The 22,018-nt window shown below is 42.5% G+C and overlaps 2 protein-coding genes across 2 annotated transcripts; both read left to right on the plus strand.

The window, feature by feature from the left end:
• Positions 1-7,495: 7,495 nt before the first annotated feature.
• On the plus strand, positions 7,496-12,100 carry LOC148123390 (cell adhesion molecule CEACAM1-like). The gene is made up of 5 exons (XM_087910680.1): positions 7,496-7,583; positions 7,784-8,146; positions 10,250-10,504; positions 10,914-11,054; positions 11,823-12,100. Exons 1-5 carry the CDS (start codon positions 7,496-7,498, stop codon positions 12,098-12,100), a joined length of 1,125 nt encoding a protein of 374 aa, XP_087766806.1.
• Positions 12,101-12,687: 587 nt separating this feature from the next.
• Positions 12,688-17,254, plus strand: LOC148123391 (cell adhesion molecule CEACAM1-like). Its single transcript, XM_087910708.1, has 3 exons — positions 12,688-12,871; positions 15,518-15,691; positions 16,971-17,254. The coding sequence occupies exons 1-3, from the start codon at positions 12,688-12,690 to the stop codon at positions 17,252-17,254; spliced, it is 642 nt and encodes a 213-aa protein (XP_087766834.1).
• The last annotated feature ends 4,764 nt before the right edge of the window (positions 17,255-22,018 follow it).

Here is a 22,018-nt window from a genome sequence, read left to right on the forward strand (position 1 = left end):
CCAGTTCAGGCACCCTCTCCTCTGCAGCCCAGAGTACCATCTGGGGACCTCTCCTTGGGCCTGGGAACCCCTCCAGAATCAAGTCTCTTGCAAACCCTAAAATGACTCCCTTAGTTGAGATATAAACTTCCCTGCTCCCATAATCATCCTTCCTCCCTCCCCCTCCCATTCCCCCAAGCCATCCCCAATCCTCCCCCTCTCCCTTCTCCCCTCTCCCTAACCATCTTCCCTTACTTCCACCCCCCACCCCCCGTGCACCCAAGTTTGCCTGGCAATCTTGCCTACTTCTAATATCCAGGAGGATAACTATATGATTTTCTTCAGGTTCACCTTCTTATTTACCTTCTCTAGGATCACAAATTATAGACTCAAAGACCTTTAACTATGGCTAGAATCCACTTATGAGTGAGTACATACCATATTCCTCTTTTTGGGTCTGGGTTACCTCACTCAGTAAAGCGTTTTCTATTTCCATCCATTTGCATGCAAAATTCAAGATGTCATTGTTTTTTTACCGCTGAGTAAAACTCTAATGTGCATATGTTCCACACCTTTTTTAACCATTCTTCTATTGAGGGGCACCTAGGTTCTTTCCATGTTCTGGCTATTACAAATAGTGCTGCTATGAACATAGTCGAACAAATACTTTTGTAGGATGATAGGGCATCTCTTGGGTATATTCCCAAGAATGGAATTGCTGGGTCTTGAGGGAGGTTGACTCCCAGTTTCCTGAGAAACCGCCACACTGATTTCCACAGTGGCTGCACAAGTTTGCTTTCCCACCAACAATGGATGAGTGTTCCCCTCACTCCACATCCTCTCCAGCATAGGCTATCATTGGTGTTTTTGAGTTTAGCTATTCTGACAGGTGTAAGATGATATCTCAAAGTTGTTTTGATTTGCATTTCCCCGATTGCTAAAGATGTTGAGCATGTCCTTAAGTGTCTTCTGGCCATTCGAAGTTCATCTGTTGTGAATTCTTTCTTCAGTCGAACAATTAATTTTAAGTATTTTTTACTCTTCACTTTTTGAGGAAAAAGAAAAATATTTAGAACACAAAATTGCCTCCCCTAGAGCTTCCATTGGGACCTTGAATAAGAAAAAAAGAATAGAGAACTAATCTAACTAACAAAGGCTTTATGAACACAAAAACATCTTTTAAATATTTTAGAAGACATAAAATTATTTTTAAATATCTAAAATATATTTAAAGATTTTCAAATGTGAAAAATTAATTTACTTTTAAATTCTAGAAGAATTTACTATAAAAAACTAAAGTTGATTAGGTTAATGAGTGTTGACCTTCCTGCTTTGGTCAAATTTACTTAATAATTCTCCTGGATATTTTGAAACACAGGCTAGAGTCTTGTGGGAAGAGAACACCAGTTGAGAAATAATGCAGGCACTAAGATCAACAACTAATAAATGCAACTTCCTGAAACTGAAAAGCTTTTGTAAGACAAAGAACATGGTCAATAATTCAAAACGTCAACCTACAAAATGGGAAAAGATGTTTTACCAATCCAACATGTGACAGTGGGCCAAGAAGCACTTAAAGAATTGTTCAACATCCTTAGCCATTGGGGAACTGCAAATCAAAATGACTCTGAGACACCATTTTACACCTCTCAGAATGGGTAAGATAAAAAATAATACTGACAGCCTATGTTGGAAAGGATGTGGAGTAAAGGGACCACTCTTCCACTGCTGGCTGGAGTACAAACTTGTATAGCCACTTTGGAAATCAGTATGGCAATTTCTCAGAAAACTGGGAATCTATCTACCTCAAGACACAGCTATAGTAATCTTGGGCAAATACCAAAAGGATGCTCAATCATAATACCACAAGGATATTTGCTCAACTTTGTTCATAGCAGCATTATTCGTAATAGCCTGAACCATAAAAAGAAAAACCTAGATGCCCCTCAAGCAAAGAATGAATAAAGAAAATGTGGTACATATATGTAGCAGAGTATTACATAGTGGTAAAACAAAAACAAAAAAACAAAACAATAACATCATGAAATTTGCAGCCAAATAAATGTAACTTGAAAAAAATCACCCTGAGTGAGGTATCCTGGACCCAGAAAGACAAACATGGTATTTACTCACTCATCATAGGATATTAGATGTAAAGCAAAGGATAACCATGCTGCAATTCACAGCCTGAGAGAAGCTAGGTAGCAAGGAAGACCCTAAGGGAAAGGCATGGATTTCCCTGGGAAATAGATGAGATCTCTTGGGTAAACTTGGGATTGTGGGGGCATATCAAAGGGAATGGACAGTTGAGAAAATGAGGGATTGGGATGGTTGAGTTTGGGGTGAGATTGGGGGAGTGATGAAAAATATCTTGATAGAGAGGGCCTTTTGGGGTTAGGGAGAAACCTAGTGTGAGGGAAACTCCCAAGATTCCACATGGATGACCCCAGCTAAGACTCCTAGCAGTACTGGAGAGGATGCCTGAACTGGCATTCTCCTACAATCAGATTGGTGACTACCCTAATTGTCATCAGAGAGCCCTTGTCTAGTAACTGATGGAAACAGATGCAGAGATCCACAGAAAACACTGGGCTGAGCTCTGGGAGACCAGGTGAAGAGAAAAGAGGGATTATATAAGCCAGGGGTTGGTGTTGGAGGGAGTAAAGATCATGATGAGCAAACCCACAGAGACAGCTGACCTGAGCTAGTGGGAGCTCACTGACTCTGGACCAACAGCTAGCAAGCCTGCACTGACCAACCTAGGTCCTCTGCATGTGGGTGACAGTTGTGTAGCTTGGTCTGTTTGTGGGGTCTCTAACAGCAGGATCAGTATCTATCCCTGAAGCATCAGCTAACTTTTTGAAATCTATTCCCCATGATGCTAAGATGCCTCAACCAGGCTAGATGCAGGGGAAGAATCTTAGTCCTGCCACACCTTGACTTGCCATGTTTTGTTAAAGTCTATGGGAGGCCTGCTTGTTTCTAAACAGAGGAGGATTAGATGAGGGGGAGGTAAACAGGAGGTGGAAGGAAGGAATGAGAAGAGAGGGAGGGAAAACTGTGTTTGGTATGTAAAATAAATGAAAAAACTAACAATAATATAAAGAGATTGGACTGTAGTTGAGTCTGAAGAGCATTTTCTTAATTAGTGATTGATGGGGGAGGGCCCAGCCCATTGCAGGTGGAACCATCCTGAGCTGTTAGTCATGGATTCTGTAAGAAATCACATGGGACAAACTAGTAAACATTGCTCCTCCAGGGCTTCTGCACGAGCTCCTGCCTCCAGTTCCTGCCCTGTTTGAGTACCTGTCCTAACTTCCTTCAATGATGAACAGTGATAGGGAAGTGTAAACTAATTAAACCCATTCTTCCCAAAATTACTTTTGATCATGTTAGTTCATCACAGCAATAGTAAGCCTAAGATAGTAAGTCTATCAATTAAAATTGCAAACTGAAATGGCATCCTACAGAACAGAAAAAAGTGTTTGTAAGTCATACATATGATACAACTTTTTTTTTAGAGTAAATAACTGGTGCAACTTAGGAAAACAGTGACCCCTGGTCATGAGAGAAATGCAAATTAAAATTACTGTGAGACACCAGTTCACCCCAGATAGAATGGATATCACCACAATAACTAACAATAATGCTACAGAGGATGTGGAGAAAGATGAACACTAATTCACTGCTGGTGGGTGTGCAAATTGATGCAGTCATTACATAAAGCGTGTGGGAGTCTCTCACAACATTAGAAATGCCATATGACTCAACTATTTCACTAGGCATATACCTAGGGATGCTGTACCCCACAATAGAAATATTTACACCCCCATGATTACAGCTGCTCTATTCAATATAACAAAGAGATGAAACCAATCTAGATGAATAATGCAAGTCTAGTACATATACCAAATGAAATATTATTCATCTCTAAAGAAAATGAAACCACAAAAGTTAGGAAAGTGGATAGACTTAGAATGTATAATGTTAAATGAGATCATCCAGTCTCAGGGAAAAAGAGACACATGTTCTTTCTTGTATGTGGATACTATCCTATAACGTATGCATGTAGACATGCAATTAAATATGCAGAGGTACTGTGCAACATTGAGGAAGGAGAACATGAACTTTTAAGGAGATAAAAACTCCCTAATGAATTCACATGCATGCTATACTTTGTGGGGTCCTCTGAATATCTCTCAACATATGCATGGTTTAGATGTAAAACAGGTCCTTAAAAAGTCCACATGTGACTCTGTGCTGCCACCTTACTGGGAGGACCATATTTGAAGGTACGTTTTTCATTCTTTAAATATCTCTCTACAATGCAGTTCTTATAAATACTATCAACATAGAGTGCATTATTCTTTAAACAAGGAATTCAGCTATAAAAATTATAAGGCTGTCCATAGCATGCTTAAATCATCATAATTGGGGAATTTTTGGAAATTCCTGTGAATGCTGACTTACTGGTCCAGAATCTCAAAGACTAACACACCAGGAATTACCCACACTGAGAAACTTGCAGGGTTTTGGTTTGGTTTTCATTTTATGTCATAATTCTAAATCGTGTTATTGTTAGTGAGTAAGTGTACTTGATTTTAAAATTTAGAAGTCAGAATAAAACTATTTTAGATTAAGACTGGGATATTCCTGCTACTGAACAAGATGCACAAAAAAGTGAATGAACACATGGGAAAAGGGGTTTAATATCATCAGTCATGAAGAACTGCACATCCAAGTGGCAGTGAGTCTCACCTCAGCTGTTATAGTCTCCAGTAGAAATCTAAGTAGATCCTCAAAGGTAGCTGCACTACCTCAGCTCAATTACCTCAGCTCAATTACAGGCTTTGGAGCTTGGCTACCATCCTTGAGACAGCACAGACATGAGCTGCAGGTCTCATCATGAACACCAGGGGTCGACAATAAACCATGTAATCAACAGGAAAACTCAATGATGCTACCTTGCAGCCTTGTCTCCATCCCAGTTCCAACAGACCTGGAGCTCCCTCACATAATCATTTCCTGTGTCTCTGAGAACCCAACTTTACAAGGAGACCCTATGTAGTCCCCTGCCCCTCACAACACCCATGAGAAAAGATGGGGAGATCACAGGGCAGTCACCAAGGAAAACAAAGGCATCCCAGAAAGGTCAGGGAGGGCATGGGCAGACCTGATTCACATTCAGACAGCACAGGAAGCTGGGGGGAGGGGTGTCTCCCCGGGGCTCTCCATAGGAAGCTGGAGCACACAGTCCTCTTTCTAGGACACACAGGTCACCTCCTCCTGCACGCAGGGATGTGAACCCCTGGAATACTTGTATCCCTGGATCAGACACCTGACTGGTGACAGCAGTGACCATGGACCTCAGTCCCCACAGTCATCACTTAGCTAGAGCTTTTCAAGCCCCTAGAGACAACTGCCACTCCCTGCTGGAGTAACTAACACCTTCCCAGAGCATTGAGATCACAGGGCAGACTGGGTTCTGCTGGTTTTTTGTGTCACAAGAAAATACATTATTGGTTACAGGAAATTCAGAGGCAAGGCCCTGGGGTGAACTGTTGTTCTTTTGAGACACAGGACAATTCTTGGCCTTATGGCTCAACATATTTTCTAGAACACTGAACCAGAAAGAAAGGAATAGAAAGATGGGGGTGGGGGAAGAACTGTCACACAGACTCCACCCCTAGCCCATGTGACTCTAGGAAGTGTCCTCCTCTGGTGGGAGGGTCGGTTCTACAAATAAAAGCAGAACAAACTCCAGAGCAGCCAGATTTGGCAGCAGCCTGCAAAGCAAGTCCCTTCTCCAAAGGAAGAGCCTAGTCTACAGCAGAAACTATGGGGCTCACCTCAGCCCCTCTTCAGAAAAGTCCCTGGAGGGGACTCCTGCTGGCAGGTAAGGGGACACATTTCTTAGGGGTGTGTAGAGCAGCTGAGTTCAGAGACTGGATGGAGTCTTCTGAGAGAGGGAAAAACTTGAGAAGGGACATTAGGCATCTGCTTGAAGCCTGAGAGCAATAGGACGCTCGCAGTGAATTGGTAAGCAGGGAGGGAAAACTCAGTTGTTTCCCCCATTGTAAGTTTATGAGCTAAGGAAAACTTTTTAAAGGCCAGCCTTTAAAAGTCTTATTCTAGGGTCCGAAGAAGGGTTACAGTAAGCGAGGAAAATCTATGGGGTCTGAGGGTGAAAGTAAATCAATTCACACCATGTTCTTTCTATGCATGTCTCCTCATTCTTCTGCTGTTCTCTATGTTCTCTCTGCTCTTCTACTAGAGTCTCCAAAGTTTTCAGTTTATATACAAATACAATGAGTAATTCTTGAGCCACAGCAAGCTCACAAGGCTTGAAATTTTTTAGAGACATAAAAATGGATAGAAGTTACATACAAGGCAGTGAAAGTTGGCTTTCTTTATTGTTCAAGTTTCTTTATGACTCAAGGTGAGAGTGAGTTGTAAAAAATTCCTTGGTGAACTCTTAAAGAGAAAGGAATCAATTAAAGGGAGAGACTTTAAATCACTAGGAAAATATAAGAAAACAAAAGGGGAATTCATGTGCTATGCTGCATTCCTAACTGTGACTATATAGTAAGCTAGAATTGTGCATCAATAAACTAAGGTGAAAATAACTACAAGGTATAAAGTATTTGTTTGATTTAGTGTGAGACTAGTTTAGGCCAGCTGTTCCCCAGGGTTTGCTTACTCCCTACCTGTCTGAGGACTATGAATCAACAAACACAGACATGCTATCTGTGGGCCTGTCTTGTAAAGACTGCAGTTGTGATCTATGTGTGTAGATACTTTTTCTGAGCAAGCATCCTGCCATAAGGACAATTGCAGGAGAGCAGACTTCTAGGTTTATAATGGGGAACGGAGCAAAGATCTGGCAGTGAGAACAAAGGATTTGACTGTGTGATTTACTTCTCACACAATGCAGGGTGAAATTAATAGTTATGTCCAACAAATGATTAGTACACTGCCAAGTCTTTGGGAGGAATCCCAAAGCTGTTATAGGAGGGAAAGATCAATAGTTTCCCAAGAATATCTGCAGAAAGAAACAGCCAATTTATTCAAAAGGCCATAACTACAACACACCCTGTATTCTTGATTTAATCATCCATCAGAATCCTTGATTCAGATGGATCGACCTTGTAAGTGACAACTGAAGTCTCACGGCATAATCATGAGACTTTCAGCAATGAACAATGACCACAGTAACCTGAAGACTGTTGTTCACAACTCTGTCAGGGATACTCTTCAAGTAAAACTCAAGTAAGGGGTTTAAATGCATATGACACTGAGAAATCTTCAAATAAACCCCAGGCTCTGGGACACTGATGTGCTCACATCTATCTGCTTCAGGGACTGGGGTTCAAACCAAAATCAAATTAGTTCCCCTCACAAAGTTCTAGTGTTACTGAGCAGGAAGACAGGTCAGCAAGGATATCTAGAAGGTGAGATAAGGTATTGGCAAGCATTTCATAAGAAACAGAGCAGGGAATGGGTAGAAAAGGTAAGTATGCAGTTTTTAGAGGAGGAGGTCAGAGAAGACATGCCTACATTCACCAAAGATTCTGAGTGTGAGCAGGGATCTGAGGCAGTAATAGGTGAGTTGTGCAGACACTGGAGAAGACAGTTTAATTCAGTGGGAAAAAAATCAATGGTACTAAGGAATGGGGCTGGTGCTGCTGATGTTCCCTCAAATAAACACAACACACCAAGGTTGAGAGCTGAATACCCTGAGGTTTCAAATTTGTACCCAAGGTAACTGTCCTAATAATGATAGATATTTTCTTTTCCATCTTAGCCTTATATTTAACCTACTGGAACTCTCCCACCATTGCCAAATTAATTGCTAAAGCAATTCCGACCGATGTCGCTGAAGGCGGGAATGTTCTTCTAGTTGTCGACAATATGCCAAACGGATTTGAAGAATTTTTCTGGATGAATTTCAGTAAGAAAATCAGGCCACAACATATTGTAAAATTTGAAACATCCAAAGGAAAATTTGAAACACGGGATGGATACAGTGGCAGAGAAAAATTTTACCCCAATGGATCCCTCCTCTTCCAGAATGTCACTCGATACAATGGAGGACCCTATAAAATAGGAGTGTTTTATCCCTTCTATGCAAGCTATGACGATGTATCCGTGAAGTTCCATGTACACTGTAAGTAATTCTCTGTTACTGCTGGGTCGTGGGTGGAGCTAATCCTATTTCACACATAGGAATGTCACTCCTGACGAATCTGAGTTATGATCTCCACATTATGGTTCAAGAATTTGGTAAAGGACAGAGAGGGGAGGAAGCAGAATTAAATCAGGATGACTCACTTGAATTCACCCTCAGAGAAGACACGGTGAGGAAACTCAGCACAGGCATGTCAGGTGTTGTCTAAGTCTTAGATGTTCATCATGAACATAATGTTGAGAAAGACCCGTCAGGAGGCAGTCAAGGCCTGGATGAGGAAACCATGAAATTCTCACAGAGACATGAGAACCCAAAGCTTTGCTCCAGACCTCCATTCCTGACTGGACCAGGAATCCTGGGAACTTTGTAGATTCAGTTGGAATTTGACCTCTTGTTGGAGTTGACAGGGGACAATGATTGATATAGTAAAATAGTAGCCTGCTGACCGTAAGCCTGTGAGAGCCAAGTCGGAAATAGGTCCCTGGTCATCGCCTCCTGAGGCCCAGTGTTCTCTGCATAAGTGGAAGGGTATGAAAGGCAACCAGAGAGCATTTCTGATGGTCCTCTGAGAACTCACAGGAAGTTCAGAAGCCCTATAGAGATGGGAAAAAGTGTACAAATGGCAGCGACTTTCCCACTGGGGTCCCAGCATATGGATTATTTCCTGCAGGTAAATAGTAAGAGACACTGCTTGGTGGAGTGTCAGGACATTGTTCACATTCAAGGATAATGATCATTCAAGGCCTAGTAATGATCATTTGCCACAGGTCTTATTATATGGAAACTGAGACAGGAAACACAGTCACTGAGTCAGGGTCACATAGGCCATGGGTCACAAGCTACCTGTCCACATCCACATCTCCAGCCTCCCCACCATGGAGACTTTATTAGGTGCCCATTGGTCTTCATAGACTCAGGTTTGTTTTAGGGTCTCCTGATTTGTATCAATCAACATCAAACTCCTGACAAGAATGTCTAACCTGTGGCCCAGCCCTACCTGAATACCAGCCAGATCCTGATGTGTGTGGGATCTCTGAAATGCTGTCAGGCTTCTCAGGGAAGCTCAATGGGAAGACAAATCATGACCTATCTGTAGGAGAGCCCTGAGCAGCAAAGGCTTGGAGGCGCTGGTCCTCACTGAGCCCTGGAGGTCACTGCAGCTGGAGGGACTCGCACATTGTGCCCCAAGACATGCAATGGGTCAGTGAGGACCAGGAGATAATATGAGGTCTCTGATTCCAAGTCGTGAGTCTCTCCATCACCACACACTGCAGCTCAGTTCACTCATGAGAAAGCTCTTGCTTTTCCCATACACAGCACAGGAGGCCCCATTATGTCTGAGCATTCAGCTACCCTATCTGCCCATAATTTGCTTCCTGCCTGATTCTTACGTATTGGGTTGGCAGGGAGATAAGAGATTATCTCTGGTTGAAAGAGGCCCTTGCAAAAAGAATCAGAGACACCACACAGGGCCACTTTTTCTCTGTTGTCTGCACAGCACCACTACCCAAGTCCAAAATCACAAGCAAGGATTTCCATAACAGGGAGAGGTCTCAAGAAGTTTTAATGTGTGAACCTGAGACTAAGAATACAATCTACCTATGGAAGATAAAAGGCTAAAGCCTCTCAGAAGGTGCCAGGTTGAAGCTGTCGGAGAACTACAGGACTCTCACTTTACTCAATTTTGTGAGGACTGATACATGCCCATATGGGTGTGAAACCTGAAACTCGTGAGATCCTCCTGAAATGAACCATTCACTCTGAGCATTTCCTGTGAGAACGGTCTGGAGAGACTGCTCCTGCCTAGAATGTCTCAGAATGATGGAGTCAGCAGACATCTCAGATGCAGACTCAGTACACATATGAGTGTGCAGTGGAGATGCTTGTGTGCTGTGTTCAAGATGGACCAGGGATTATGCCTGTTGCATGAATACTCTTCTACTAATATGCACCCCAGCTCTGGGTGGGACCTGCTCAGCTAAGGTTATAGCACTTTTCAGGGAGATACTATGGCCTTTTGCAGATTAGTATTTTCCCTTCCCTCTGCTGACATCTCATGAGTCTTTATTCTGTTTGCTCTAGATGGTCCAGATGTACCGATCATATCTCACTCAAATCATCATTTCTTTTCAAAGACAAACCTCAACCTCTCCTGCCAAACAGACTCTAGCCCGCCTGCACTCTACTTTTGGTATTTCAATGGAGAATTACTGTCATCCTCCCAAGAGCTCTTTATCTCCAACATCAATACTAGTAATAGCGGATCCTATACATGCCTTGTGTATAACTCTTTCACTGGGTTCAACAGGACCACAGTCGAAAACATCGAAGTCTTTGGTAAGTATATCTCTGAAATATCAGCACGTGGTTTCCACTGGAGTCTCCTGGTTTTCTGGGAAGATACAGAAGAATTAAATTCTTAGCCATGTCTATGAGAACAAGCAAAGCTCAATCCTGCCCTGAGCTTCCTGCTCCATCCCTATGTCTAATCCTCTCCTGCTGCTCTGACTTCTCCTAGCTGATAGGGAAGGAGCTTGGAATGTGAGGAGGAGCTTCTCCCAGCCTTGGAAATCCTTAAGGTTTATGTAGGCCATCACAGGGGTAGGAGAGCCTTAAGGTCAAGATTTCTTTCTGTCACTCACATGGGCTTTCCTGTCCCCTCCATTTTCTTCTTATGACCTCCATGACCTAGAGGAACACCCAGGGATTTTCAACTGTGCTCACATTCTTTTTCTCTAAATTCAAGGAGAAACCTCCCTCCCCACAGATGGGAACCAGCAGCTCAAAGCACTGCTCCCAGCTCTGCTCCTGCCGCATAGGCAGCTGGCTCAGCTTCCCTCCCGACGGGAGGGAAAGGTGGTACCTGGGAGTCCTGTTCTGACCCAGGGTAAACCATGTCACTGATGATTTCATGAAGCTCTTCTCTTATTCTTCTCAGGTTTAAAAAACAAGTGTTGGCTGAGTGTGTTGGTGCATGCCTTTAATGCCAGCACTAAGTTAGGAGATAGTGTGAGTTTGAGTCCTGCCTGGCCTACATAGCATCTTCCAGGCTAGCCAAGACTGTACAGTGCAACCCTGTCTAACAAAATATCAGTAGGGAGAATTTGAGTGACAGGCCATTGTCAACTCAGTGACCACTTACAACTTCTGTGTGGTACTTAATCTATATACATGGCACAAGAAATAAAACTTTTCTTCAGACAGAAATTCTTTAGTTTGGAATTTCTCCTAGTCCTGAGGTTTTGGCTTAAATACTTTTAAGATTACCTGGGCCATCTTAACCCCAAGGCAAATTATTTAATGAAAAAGAATCAGAAGGCTATTTTATATTGTAGGGACCTGACTGTTCACACTTATGGAAAATGTGAGCAAGAATTTGCACAAAAATCAATGGAAAAACAATCCCACAATGAGATTTCTGAACATGTAATTAGAAGAGGCTCCTAGTTTGGAATCTACTCAAATATCCTGAGTCAGGGTTCACTGTAGGTGTTCTGGGGAGGAGAAAGACTCAACTCTCTCTTACCAACCATATCTTGAAAACAATGATGCAATGTTGCAGAGGGCCACCTGATTCTGTGGACCTTGAGAGCTGCCTGAGATCTCTGAGAATCAAGTACTTTATAACCTGGTCTTCTCAACTCTTTATCCACAGATAGAGTGACTGTTGCCTATCTCCATGTCAGCAATGTCAGAATCCCAGTAAATGACCCTGTGTTCCTGACCTGCTTCTCAAATGACACTGGGATCTCTATCCATTGGTTCTTCAATGGCGAGAGTCTTGAACTGACAAACAAGATGGTTCTTTCCATGAACAACAGCACTCTCTGCATAGATCCTGTCAAGATGAAGGATTCTGGGTTTTATGAGTGTAAGGTCTTCAATGAATTCAGTTCCAAGATGAGTAACAAAATCATGTTGGACATAGGTTAGTGACCTCTCATTCCTTCTTACTCCATATTGTTGGGGGTGGGGGCAATTTCTTTCTCAACACTGTGAAAATGGGTCACAGTCACAAGGAGAAACGCATGGCTCAAGATACAAATACAGTCAACTTGGTGTTGGATGCATATTATCTCAGATAAAATACCAAGCAATCTGAGCACAGTGATATATGCCTTTAACCCAATCTACCACAGTGCAGACAGACAGGTAGATTTATATGAGTGCCCACTACCCTGGTCTTTGTTTATCAGCAATGGTCAATGAGCCTTGAAGACTTACTTCATGACTCTGTCAGGGTGACTTTCAAAGTAAAACACAAACTGGGGCCAGTAAGGAACATAGTTACATAGAACTCTGGAAAATCAGCAGTAAACCCCAGACTCTGGAACACTGATTTTATCATAGGCATCTGAGCCTGTTTCAAGCAGTGGGGTTTAAACCAAACTATTCCCCCTCACAAAGTTCTAGTGCTACTGAGCAGGAAGACAGGTCAGCAAGGACATCTAGAAGCCAGATTTAGTGGTTGACAATCACTTCAGGAGAAACAGATCAGGGAAAGGTCAGAAAATGAAGACATGGAGTTTTTAGAGGAGGAGGTCAGAGAAGACATGCCTACACTCACCAAAGATTTTGAGAGTGAGCAGGGATCTGAGGGAGGTGATGTGAACCCTGTAGATACCCAAGAATATAGCTTCATTCAGTGGAAAGATTCAGGGATACCGAGGAATGAGGTGTTGCTGCTGACCTCCACCCAAAAAGGTACACACACCAAGGCTGAGAGTTGAACACACTCAGGTTTCAATTTCTGCCAAATGCAAAGGTCATAAAATTGATAGATGTTTTTCTCTTCCCTTTTAGACTCAAATTATACCCACGGAGAGATAGAACACATGTTAAGCTTCCTTGTTAAAGCAGTTCCACCCCACGTTGTTGAAGGTGGAAATATTCTTCTAGATGTCAAATCTGCGAGATCACTATATAAAGAAATTGTCTGGTTCTATGAAATAAACAATGAAAAGAGGGGAGGAAAAATTGTACGATTTAAAGATTTCAGAATAATTCAAAAAGGGGATAAATACACTGGCAGAGAGATACTTTACCCCAATGGATCCCTCTTCTTCCAGAATGTCACCCGGCATTATGGAGGACAATACACATTTTGCGGGATGGTTCCTGCAGTTTATGACTTTGATTGTCTAGATGTGAAGTTCCATGTACACTGTAAGTAATTCTCAGTTACTTCTGGGTCGTGGGTGGAGATAATCTTATATCACATATAGGATTATCAGTTCTAATAACTCTGGGTTATGATCCCCACATTATGGTTCAAGAATTTGGTAAAGGACAGAGAGGGGAGGAAGCAGAATTAAATCAGGATGACTCACTTGAATTCCCCCTTAGAGAAGACAGGGTGAGGTAACTCAGAACAGGAATGTCAGATGGTGCCTGGGTCATAGATGCTCATCGTGAACATGGACTTAAGAAAGAACCTTCATGACTCAGGCAGGGCCTGGCTGAAGAAACCATGAGATTCTCACAGAGACATGAGAACCCAAAGCTTTGCTCCAGACCTCCATTCCTGACTGGACCAGGAATCCTGGGAACTTTGTAGATTCAGTTGGAATTTGACCTCTTGTTGGAGTTGACAGGGGACAATGATTGATATAGTAAAATAGTAGCCTGCTGACCGTAAGCCTGTGAGAGCCAAGTCGGAAATAGGTCCCAGGTCATCGCCTCCTGAAGCCCAGTTTCTCTGCATAAGTGGAAGGGTATGAAAGGCAACCAGAGAGCAGTTCTGATGGTCTTCTGAGAACTCACAGGAAGTTCAGAAACCCTATAGAGATGGGAAAAAAGTGTACAAATGGCAGCGACTTTCCCACTGGGGTCCCAGCATATGGATTATTTCCTGCAGGTAAATAGTAAGAGACACTGCTTGGTGGAGTGTCAGGACATTGTTCACATTCAAGGATAATGATCATTCAAGGCCTAGTAATGATCATTTGCCACAGGTCCTATTATATGGAAACTGAGACAGGAAACACAGTCACTGAGTCAGGGTCACATAGGCCATGGGTCACAAGCTACCTGTCCACATCCACATCTCCAGCCTCCCCACCATGGAGACTTTATTAGGTGCCCATTGGTCTTCATAGACTCAGGTTTGTTTTAGGGTCTCCTGATTTGTATCAATCAACATCAAACTCCTGACAAGAATGTCTAACCTGTGGCCCAGCCCTACCTGAATACCAGCCAGATCCTGATGTGTGTGGGATCTCTGAAATGCTGTCAGGCTTCTCAGGGAAGCTCAATGGGAAGACAAATCATGACCTATCTGTAGGAGAGCCCTGAGCAGCAAAGGCTTGGAGGCGCTGGTCCTCACTGAGCCCTGGAGGTCACTGCAGCTGGAGGGACTCGCACATTGTGCCCCAAGACATGCAATGGGTCAGTGAGGACCAGGAGATAATATGAGGTCTCTGATTCCAAGTCGTGAGTCTCTCCATCACCACACACTGCAGCTCAGTTCACTCATGAGAAAGCTCTTGCTTTTCCCATACACAGCACAGGAGGCCCCATTATGTCTGAGCATTCAGCTACCCTATCTGCCCATAATTTGCTTCCTGCCTGATTCTTACGTATTGGGTTGGCAGGGAGATAAGAGATTATCTCTGGTTGAAAGAGGCCCTTGCAAAAAGAATCAGAGACACCACACAGGGCCACTTTCTCTCTGTTGTCTGCACAGCACCACTACCCAAGTCCAAAATCACAAGCAAGGATTTCCATAACAGGGAGAGGTCTCAAGAAGTTTTAATGTGTGAACCTGAGACTAAGAATACAATCTACCTATGGAAGATAAAAGGCTAAAGCCTCTCAGAAGGTGCCAGGTTGAAGCTGTCGGAGAACTACAGGACTCTCACTTTACTCAATTTTGTGAGGACTGATACATGCCCATATGGGTGTGAAACCTGAAACTCGTGAGATCCTCCTGAAATGAACCATTCACTCTGAGCATTTCCTGTGAGAACGGTCTGGAGAGACTGCTCCTGCCTAGAATGTCTCAGAATGATGGAGTCAGCAGACATCTCAGATGCAGACTCAGTGCACATATGAGTGTGCAGTGGAGATGCTTGTGTGCTGTGTTCAAGATGGACCAGGGATTATGCCTGTTGCATGAATACTCTTCTACTAATATGCACCCCAGCTCTGGGTGGGACCTGCTCAGCTAAGGTTATAGCACTTTTCAGAGAGATACTATGGCCTTTTGCAGATTAGTATTTTCCCTTCCCTCTGCTGACATCTCATGAGTCTTTATTCTGTTTGCTCTAGATGGTCCAGATGTACCGATCATATCTCGCTCAAATCTTCATTTCTATTCAAAGACAAACCTCAACCTCTCCTGCCAAACAGACTCTAGCCCGCCTGCACTCTACTTTTGGTATTTCAATGGAGAATTACTGTCATCCTCCCAAGAGCTCTTTATCTCCAACATCAATACTAGTAATAGCGGATCCTATACATGCCTTGTGTATAACTCTTTCACTGGGTTCAACAGGACCACAGTCGAAAACATCGAAGTCTTTGGTAAGTATATCTCTGAAATATCAGCACGTGGTTTCCACTGGAGTCTCCTGGTTTTCTGGGAAGATACAGAAGAATTAAATTCTTAGCCATGTCTATGAGAACAAGCAAAGCTCAATCCTGCCCTGAGCTTCCTGCTCCATCCCTGTGTCTAATCCTCTCCTGCTGCTCTGACTTCTCCTAGCTGATAGGGAAGGAGCTTGGAATGTGAGGAGGAGCTTCTCCCAGCCTTGGAAATCCTTAAGGTTTATGTAGGCCATCACAGGGGTAGGAGAGCCTTAAGGTCAAGATTTCTTTCTGTCACTCACATGGGCTTTCCTGTCCCCTCCATTTTCTTCTTATGACCTCCATGACCTAGAGGAACACCCAGGGATTTTCAACTGTGCTCACATTCTTTTTCTCTAAATTCAAGGAGAAACCTCCCTCCCCACAGATGGGAACCAGCAGCTCAAAGCACTGCTCCCAGCTCTGCTCCTGTCTTACTAGGTGCTGGTTCAGATTTGAGTCTTTGAAGGGGAAGAGTGGGTGGAGAAGGTGCCTGGGAGTCCTGTTCTGACTCAGGGTAAAGCATGCCCGTGACAACTCAATGATTCTCTCTCCTTTACTCTTCTAGGTTTAAAATCCAAATGTCAGCTGAGTGTGTTGGTGCATGCCTTTAATGACAACTGCAAGGAGGGAGAGGCAGGGAGATAGGGAGATAGTCTCATTCATAGCCATCCTCGTGTACATAGGTAGTTCCAGACCAGTCATGACATTACAGAGAGATCCTATCTCAAAAAAAAATCTCAGTGGCAGGCTGTTATCAACACTGTGACCATTCACTTCTTTTCTGTGGCTAAGACTTTTCTTCAAACAGAAATTATTAATTTGGGATTTCTCCCAGTCCTGAGTTCTAGGCTTTAACTCCTCTTAGTTTAGCTGGGCCATCTTAACCCCATGACACATTATTAAATAAAAAGAAACAGAAGGATGTTTTAAAATGGAGGGACCGGACCACGCTCACAGAAAGTGTGAGCAAGAATTTGCACAAGAATCAATGGAAAAAATCTCTACAATGAAATTACTAGATACGTAGACAGAAGAGGCACCTAGTATGAAATCTATACAAATACCCTGAGTCAGGGGTCACTGGGGCTGATCTGGGAAGGGGGAAAACCCAGGACTCTCCTTAAAGACCTTATCTTGAACCCAGTCATGCAGAGAACCATTTCATTCTGTGGGCCCTATGTGCTGGCTGAGATTAAAGGACTCTCATCTATTTTCCTCCACTCCTTATCCATAGAGCCAGTTACTCTACCTTTCATTCAAGCCACTAACACCACAGTGAAAGAACTGGACTCCGTGTTCCTGACCTGCTTCTCAAATGACACTGGGATCTCCATCCAATGGTTTTTCAACGGCCAGAGTCTGGATCTCACATACAGGATGAAGCTCTCGCAGAACAGAAGCACCCTTAACATAGACCCTGTCGTGATGGGAGATTCTGGGGAGTATCAGTGTGAGGTCTCCAATCCAGTCAGTTACAAGCGGAGTAAACCAATCCGGTTGGACATAATAGGTGCGTGACCTCCCCTCCCTTTTTACTCCATAGTATTGGGGTGGGACTATTTCTTTATCAACAGTGTACAAAATAGATAAAAGTCACCATGAGACTTTTATCATAGCTTTATCATAGCTCAAGATTCAAATTCAGTCAGTTTGGTGATGGATGCATGTTAATCCCGTGGTAATGGATCTAGCAAACTGAGCACAGTGCTGCAAGCCTTTAACCCTGGTACACCAGAGATAGAGACAGATGTATGAGTTCCCACCCAGACTGATCTTTCTTTATCAGAATTGGCTAATGTACCCTGAAGACTGATGTTCACAAACAACTCTGTCAGGGTTACTCTCCAAGGAAAACTCAAACTACAGCTAGGAAGCACCATCATTACATATGACCTTGAGAAATCGGCAAATAAACCCCTGGCTTGGGGACCGTGATTTGCTCACAAGTATCTGAGCCTATTCTAGAAAATGGGATTTAAACCAAAATCAGTTAAGTCCACCTCACAAGTCATAGTGATACCAAGCAAGAAAACAGAGAAGCAAGGACATCTAGAAGGCAGGGTCTGGGGCTGACAAGCACTTCAGAAGAAACGAAGCATGGAAAGCTTAGAAAATGAAGGCACAGAATCTTTAAAGTTGGAGGACAGAGGAGACATGGCTACACTCACCAAAGATTCTGGATGTGAACAGGGATCTGAGACAGTGAGGGTTTGACTGTGTAGACACCTGAGAAGACAGTTTTATTCAGTGGAAAGATTCAGGGGTACTGAAGAATAGGAGTGATGCTGCTGACCTCCACCCAGCAGGACAGACACACACCAAGGCTGAGAGTTGAACACATTCATTCAAATTTCAAATTTTTACTACATGCAAAGTTCTTAATATTGATATATTTTTCTCTCTTCCCTCTTAGCCTCTCCCACCACTACCAATTTTACTGTTGAAGCAGTTCCGCCCTACGTTGCTGAAGGTCAGAACGTTCTTCTACATGTTCACAATCTGCCAGTGACAGCCCGAGTCTTTTACTGGTACAAGGGAAAAACTGTGGCTAATAGAAATGAAATTGCACGAGTTCTAGGATTCAAAAGAACAAATAAAACAGGGCCCATATACAGTGGCAGAGAGAAAATATACCACAATGGATCCTTGCTCTTCCAGAATGTTACTCAGAAAGATGCAGGTGCCTACATACTACGAATGATAGGGGGAAACCTTGAGGTTAGGGATGTATCTGTGCAGTTACATGTGAACCTTGAGTAATTCTCTGTAACCTCTGAAGGAGGAAGTCATACTGTCTCCCTTGGGAAAGGTGCATGTATGTTTTGTAATTGGAGTCCTTTAGAAGCCAAGGTCTTTTGGAGAATCCCATCCATTTGTCAAGGACCTATGGAAACCTTACTGCAGATCTCTGTGCTGATCCTAGGGAGCTCATGGACTTCAGGCCTCTCTAACTTCTGCTGTGCTTATTCTTAGGGTGACTCTTAGTTCTGCTTTGTTAGTCGTGATTGTGCCTGAGTTTATGGGATCAATAGACTCAACAGAAAAATTAAATTTTCTGATCTGTTACAGAAACAAATTTCTCTGGTCCCAATTGGCTACCTTTGTACTCATCCTAGGTAAGCAGGAGGAACACACTAAGTTTAATCATTATTGATTATTCAATTATTTTAAAAGATAGATAAAAATACTCCAAAGAACTTTAAACTGTGAAAAACTGTTTCTTAAAAGATGACATTAAAAACTTATAGGAACATGTAAGGAAAAGATATAGGGCATGAAAGGTGAGATATTTCCCAGGGACCAGGACATGAACACTCATATTTTTCCAATGCCAAAATATCAATAAAGTAATCTAAATCTAACAGTACCCTTCAAAGAAAAGTACATGCAGAAACTACCAGAAATAATAGAAATTTAGTCCCAAGAGTTAAAGAATTAGGTATTAATTATGAAAACTTATACATAATAGGATTATAACTGTAGTCCACATAAAAGTAATATATAGAATTCTTAGAAATGGGGATACACCTGAAAATGATATCCTAGGCATGAAAATATTCCAGCTTATTTCAAAAGTGTAAAAGTATCATATTTTTTAAGAACTAATCATGCAGTTTAAATCTCTTACTTCATACTCTCATTTTTTTTTTACTGTCAGGGCACAGTATGAATAAGATTTGCCTAGCTAGATATAAACATTTTGCTTGCACTATAATGACATGAAGTTAAGGTCAGTGATGCCAAGGAAGAGGGAATAGAAAGATAAACTAAAATGAATAAATGCTAATGATTCTTGAAAAATGATTAATGGGAAATGATTACAAACTGTTCATAATTTAATGCACTAGAACTTGTATAAATAAAGACAGCCTGAGATAGTCGGGAGCATCATTTTGAAAGACAATTGGTGGTCAGATTCTTCATTCTTTGCCAACTTCACACATCCATCCTATAGCACAGAACACCACTGTGCCTGGACTCCAGCACTCTGTGTTGTGAGTGGAGCTAATCCTACTTCACATAGGATAGTCAGTGCTGGATGGCTCTGTGTTATGGTCCCCACATTGTGGTTCATCATTTATTAAAGGACACAGAATGGAAGAAACAGCAAAAATCAGGTTGCCTCACTTGAATTCATTCTCAGAGAAGACAGGGTGAGGTAACTCAGCCCAGGCATGTCAGACTCTGCCCAGGGTCTTAGATGTTCATTATGAACAAGGCCTTGAGAAAGACCCTTTAGGACTCAGGAGGGGACTGATTGAGAAAACCAGGAGATTTTCACAGAGACATAAACACCTGAAGCTTTGCTCCAGACATCCAGTCCATAATGGACCAGGAATCCCAAGAAACTTGTAGACTGGGTTTGAATTTGATCTCTTGTTGGAGCTGAGAAGAAACAAGATTGATTGTAGACTCATAGCCTGCTGACCATCAGTCTGTGAGAGCCATGTGAGAGGCAGGTCACCTGGGCTTCTCCTCCTGAGACTCAGTGTCCTCAGCATAAGTGGAGGGGTATGAAAGGCAATGAGCCAACTGTTCTGATGGTCTTTTGAGATCTTGCAAGAAGGTCAGGAGCCCAAAAGAGATGGATGAAAGGAAAAGTGTACAAGTGGCATCTCCTTCTTCTTCAGGGGTCTAGCCCTGGGATTATTTACTGCAGGCAAATACTAAGAGACACTGCTTGGTGGAAGGCTAGGTCATTGCTCACATTTCAGGTTAACTTGTAGGCATAACAATGATCATTTACCCGTGTCCTATTCTAGGGAAACTGAGACAGGAAACACAGTCACTGAGTCAGAGTCACATTGTCCATGGGTGGCACAAGCTACCTGTCCACAGTCACATCTCCAGCCTCCCAACCATGGAGATCTTATTTAGTGCCTGTCAGTCTTTTAGATAATTTTATAGACTTGGGCTTGTATTAGGGTTCCATGATTCATGCCAATCAACATCAAACACCTGACAAGAATGTCTCACCTGTGGCCCAGCCTGAACTGAATGGCAGCCAGATCCTGATCTGTGTGTGATCTCTGACGGGCTGTCAGGTTCTCAGGGAAGCTTGATGAGAAGACTAATCATGAACTATCTATAAGAGAACCCTGAACAGCAAAGGCTTGAAAGGCCATGGTCCTGACTGAGTAGTGGAGGTCAGGGCAGCTGGAGGGACTTGCACATTGTGTCCCAAGACATGCATTGGATAAGTGAGGACCAGGAGATAATATGAGGTCTCTGATTCCAAGTCTCGAGTCTGTCCATCATCACACACTGCTGCTCAGTTCTCACCTGAGAAAGTCCTTGCTTCTCCCATACACAGCACAGGAGGCCCCATTGTCTCTGAGAGCTCAGCTACTCCACCTGCCCATAATTTGCTTCCTGCCTGATTCTTTAAGTATCTGGGTTGGCAGGGAGATAAGAGATTATCTCTAGTAAAAAGAGGCCCTTGCAAGAATCAAAGATATGCCACAGGGCAATCTTCTTTCTGTTATTTGCACTGCACTGCTACGCAAGTCCAGCATCACAAGCAACAATTCCAATCACATAAATGGTAAGGACTCAATATCTTTAATGTGTGAGCCTTTTAGCTCATGGTGCTATGAATACATTACTGGTACAATCACTCTAGAAGACTGTTTCTTTCTAAAAAAAAATCAAACACACACTTCTACATCCCAGGCATTTAGACAGATCACTAGATATTTCTCAAAAACAAATCATAAACATATACACAAAGAGTTGTTCATGATTATACACAGCGTCATAATTCATATCAACCAAAAATTTAAAAATTTATCAGCAGAGAAACTGAACATATCATCATGTGTCCATGGGATAAAATACTCATCTACTTTTAAAGAGATAACTGTGTAAAAGAAAATGTATGAATTCTGTTGGGTACTGTGACACACACCTAAGCACTTGAACCCAGGAGATTTAAGCCATCCTAAACAGAGCATAATTCCATCTCAAGAAACAGAAGATGAGGAAGCAGTGATGTCTCCAGAATTATGAATACTTTCTTCTCTAGCAAAGGACCAAGTTTGATTTCCAACACACATGTTGGATGATTCATAATGACCTGTGACTACAGTACCATAAGATGAAACAACCTCTTCTGGCTTCTGTGTACATGTGCACACATATATTGCAAACACACATAATACATACACACATATACACACTAAACATAATTAAAATGAATCTTTTAAGGAAAGATAAATTTTGAAAATATTATCCCATGCACAGTAGAACATACATATAAATTGCACATGATGCCATTTAAAT

This window comes from Myodes glareolus, chromosome 1 (assembly GCF_982192425.1).
Source record: "Myodes glareolus chromosome 1, mMyoGla1.1, whole genome shotgun sequence".
Classification (NCBI taxonomy): domain Eukaryota; kingdom Metazoa; phylum Chordata; class Mammalia; order Rodentia; family Cricetidae; genus Myodes; species Myodes glareolus.

Bases quoted from the DNA above. Each gene is read 5' to 3' on its own strand.
- LOC148123390 (XM_087910680.1), top strand. From the start codon at position 7,496: ATGCAGTTTTTAGAGGAGGAGGTCAGAGAAGACATGCCTACATTCACC. The intron at 7,584-7,783 runs GTGAGTTGTGCA...TTTCCATCTTAG, and splicing joins GGGATCTGAGGCAGTAATAG to CCTTATATTTAACCTACTGG. The intron at 8,147-10,249 runs GTAAGTAATTCT...TGTTTGCTCTAG, and splicing joins CGTGAAGTTCCATGTACACT to ATGGTCCAGATGTACCGATC.
- LOC148123391 (XM_087910708.1), top strand. From the start codon at position 12,688: ATGGAGTTTTTAGAGGAGGAGGTCAGAGAAGACATGCCTACACTCACC. The intron at 12,872-15,517 runs GTACACACACCA...CCTGCCAAACAG, and splicing joins GCTGACCTCCACCCAAAAAG to ACTCTAGCCCGCCTGCACTC. The intron at 15,692-16,970 runs GTAAGTATATCT...CCTTATCCATAG, and splicing joins CGAAAACATCGAAGTCTTTG to AGCCAGTTACTCTACCTTTC.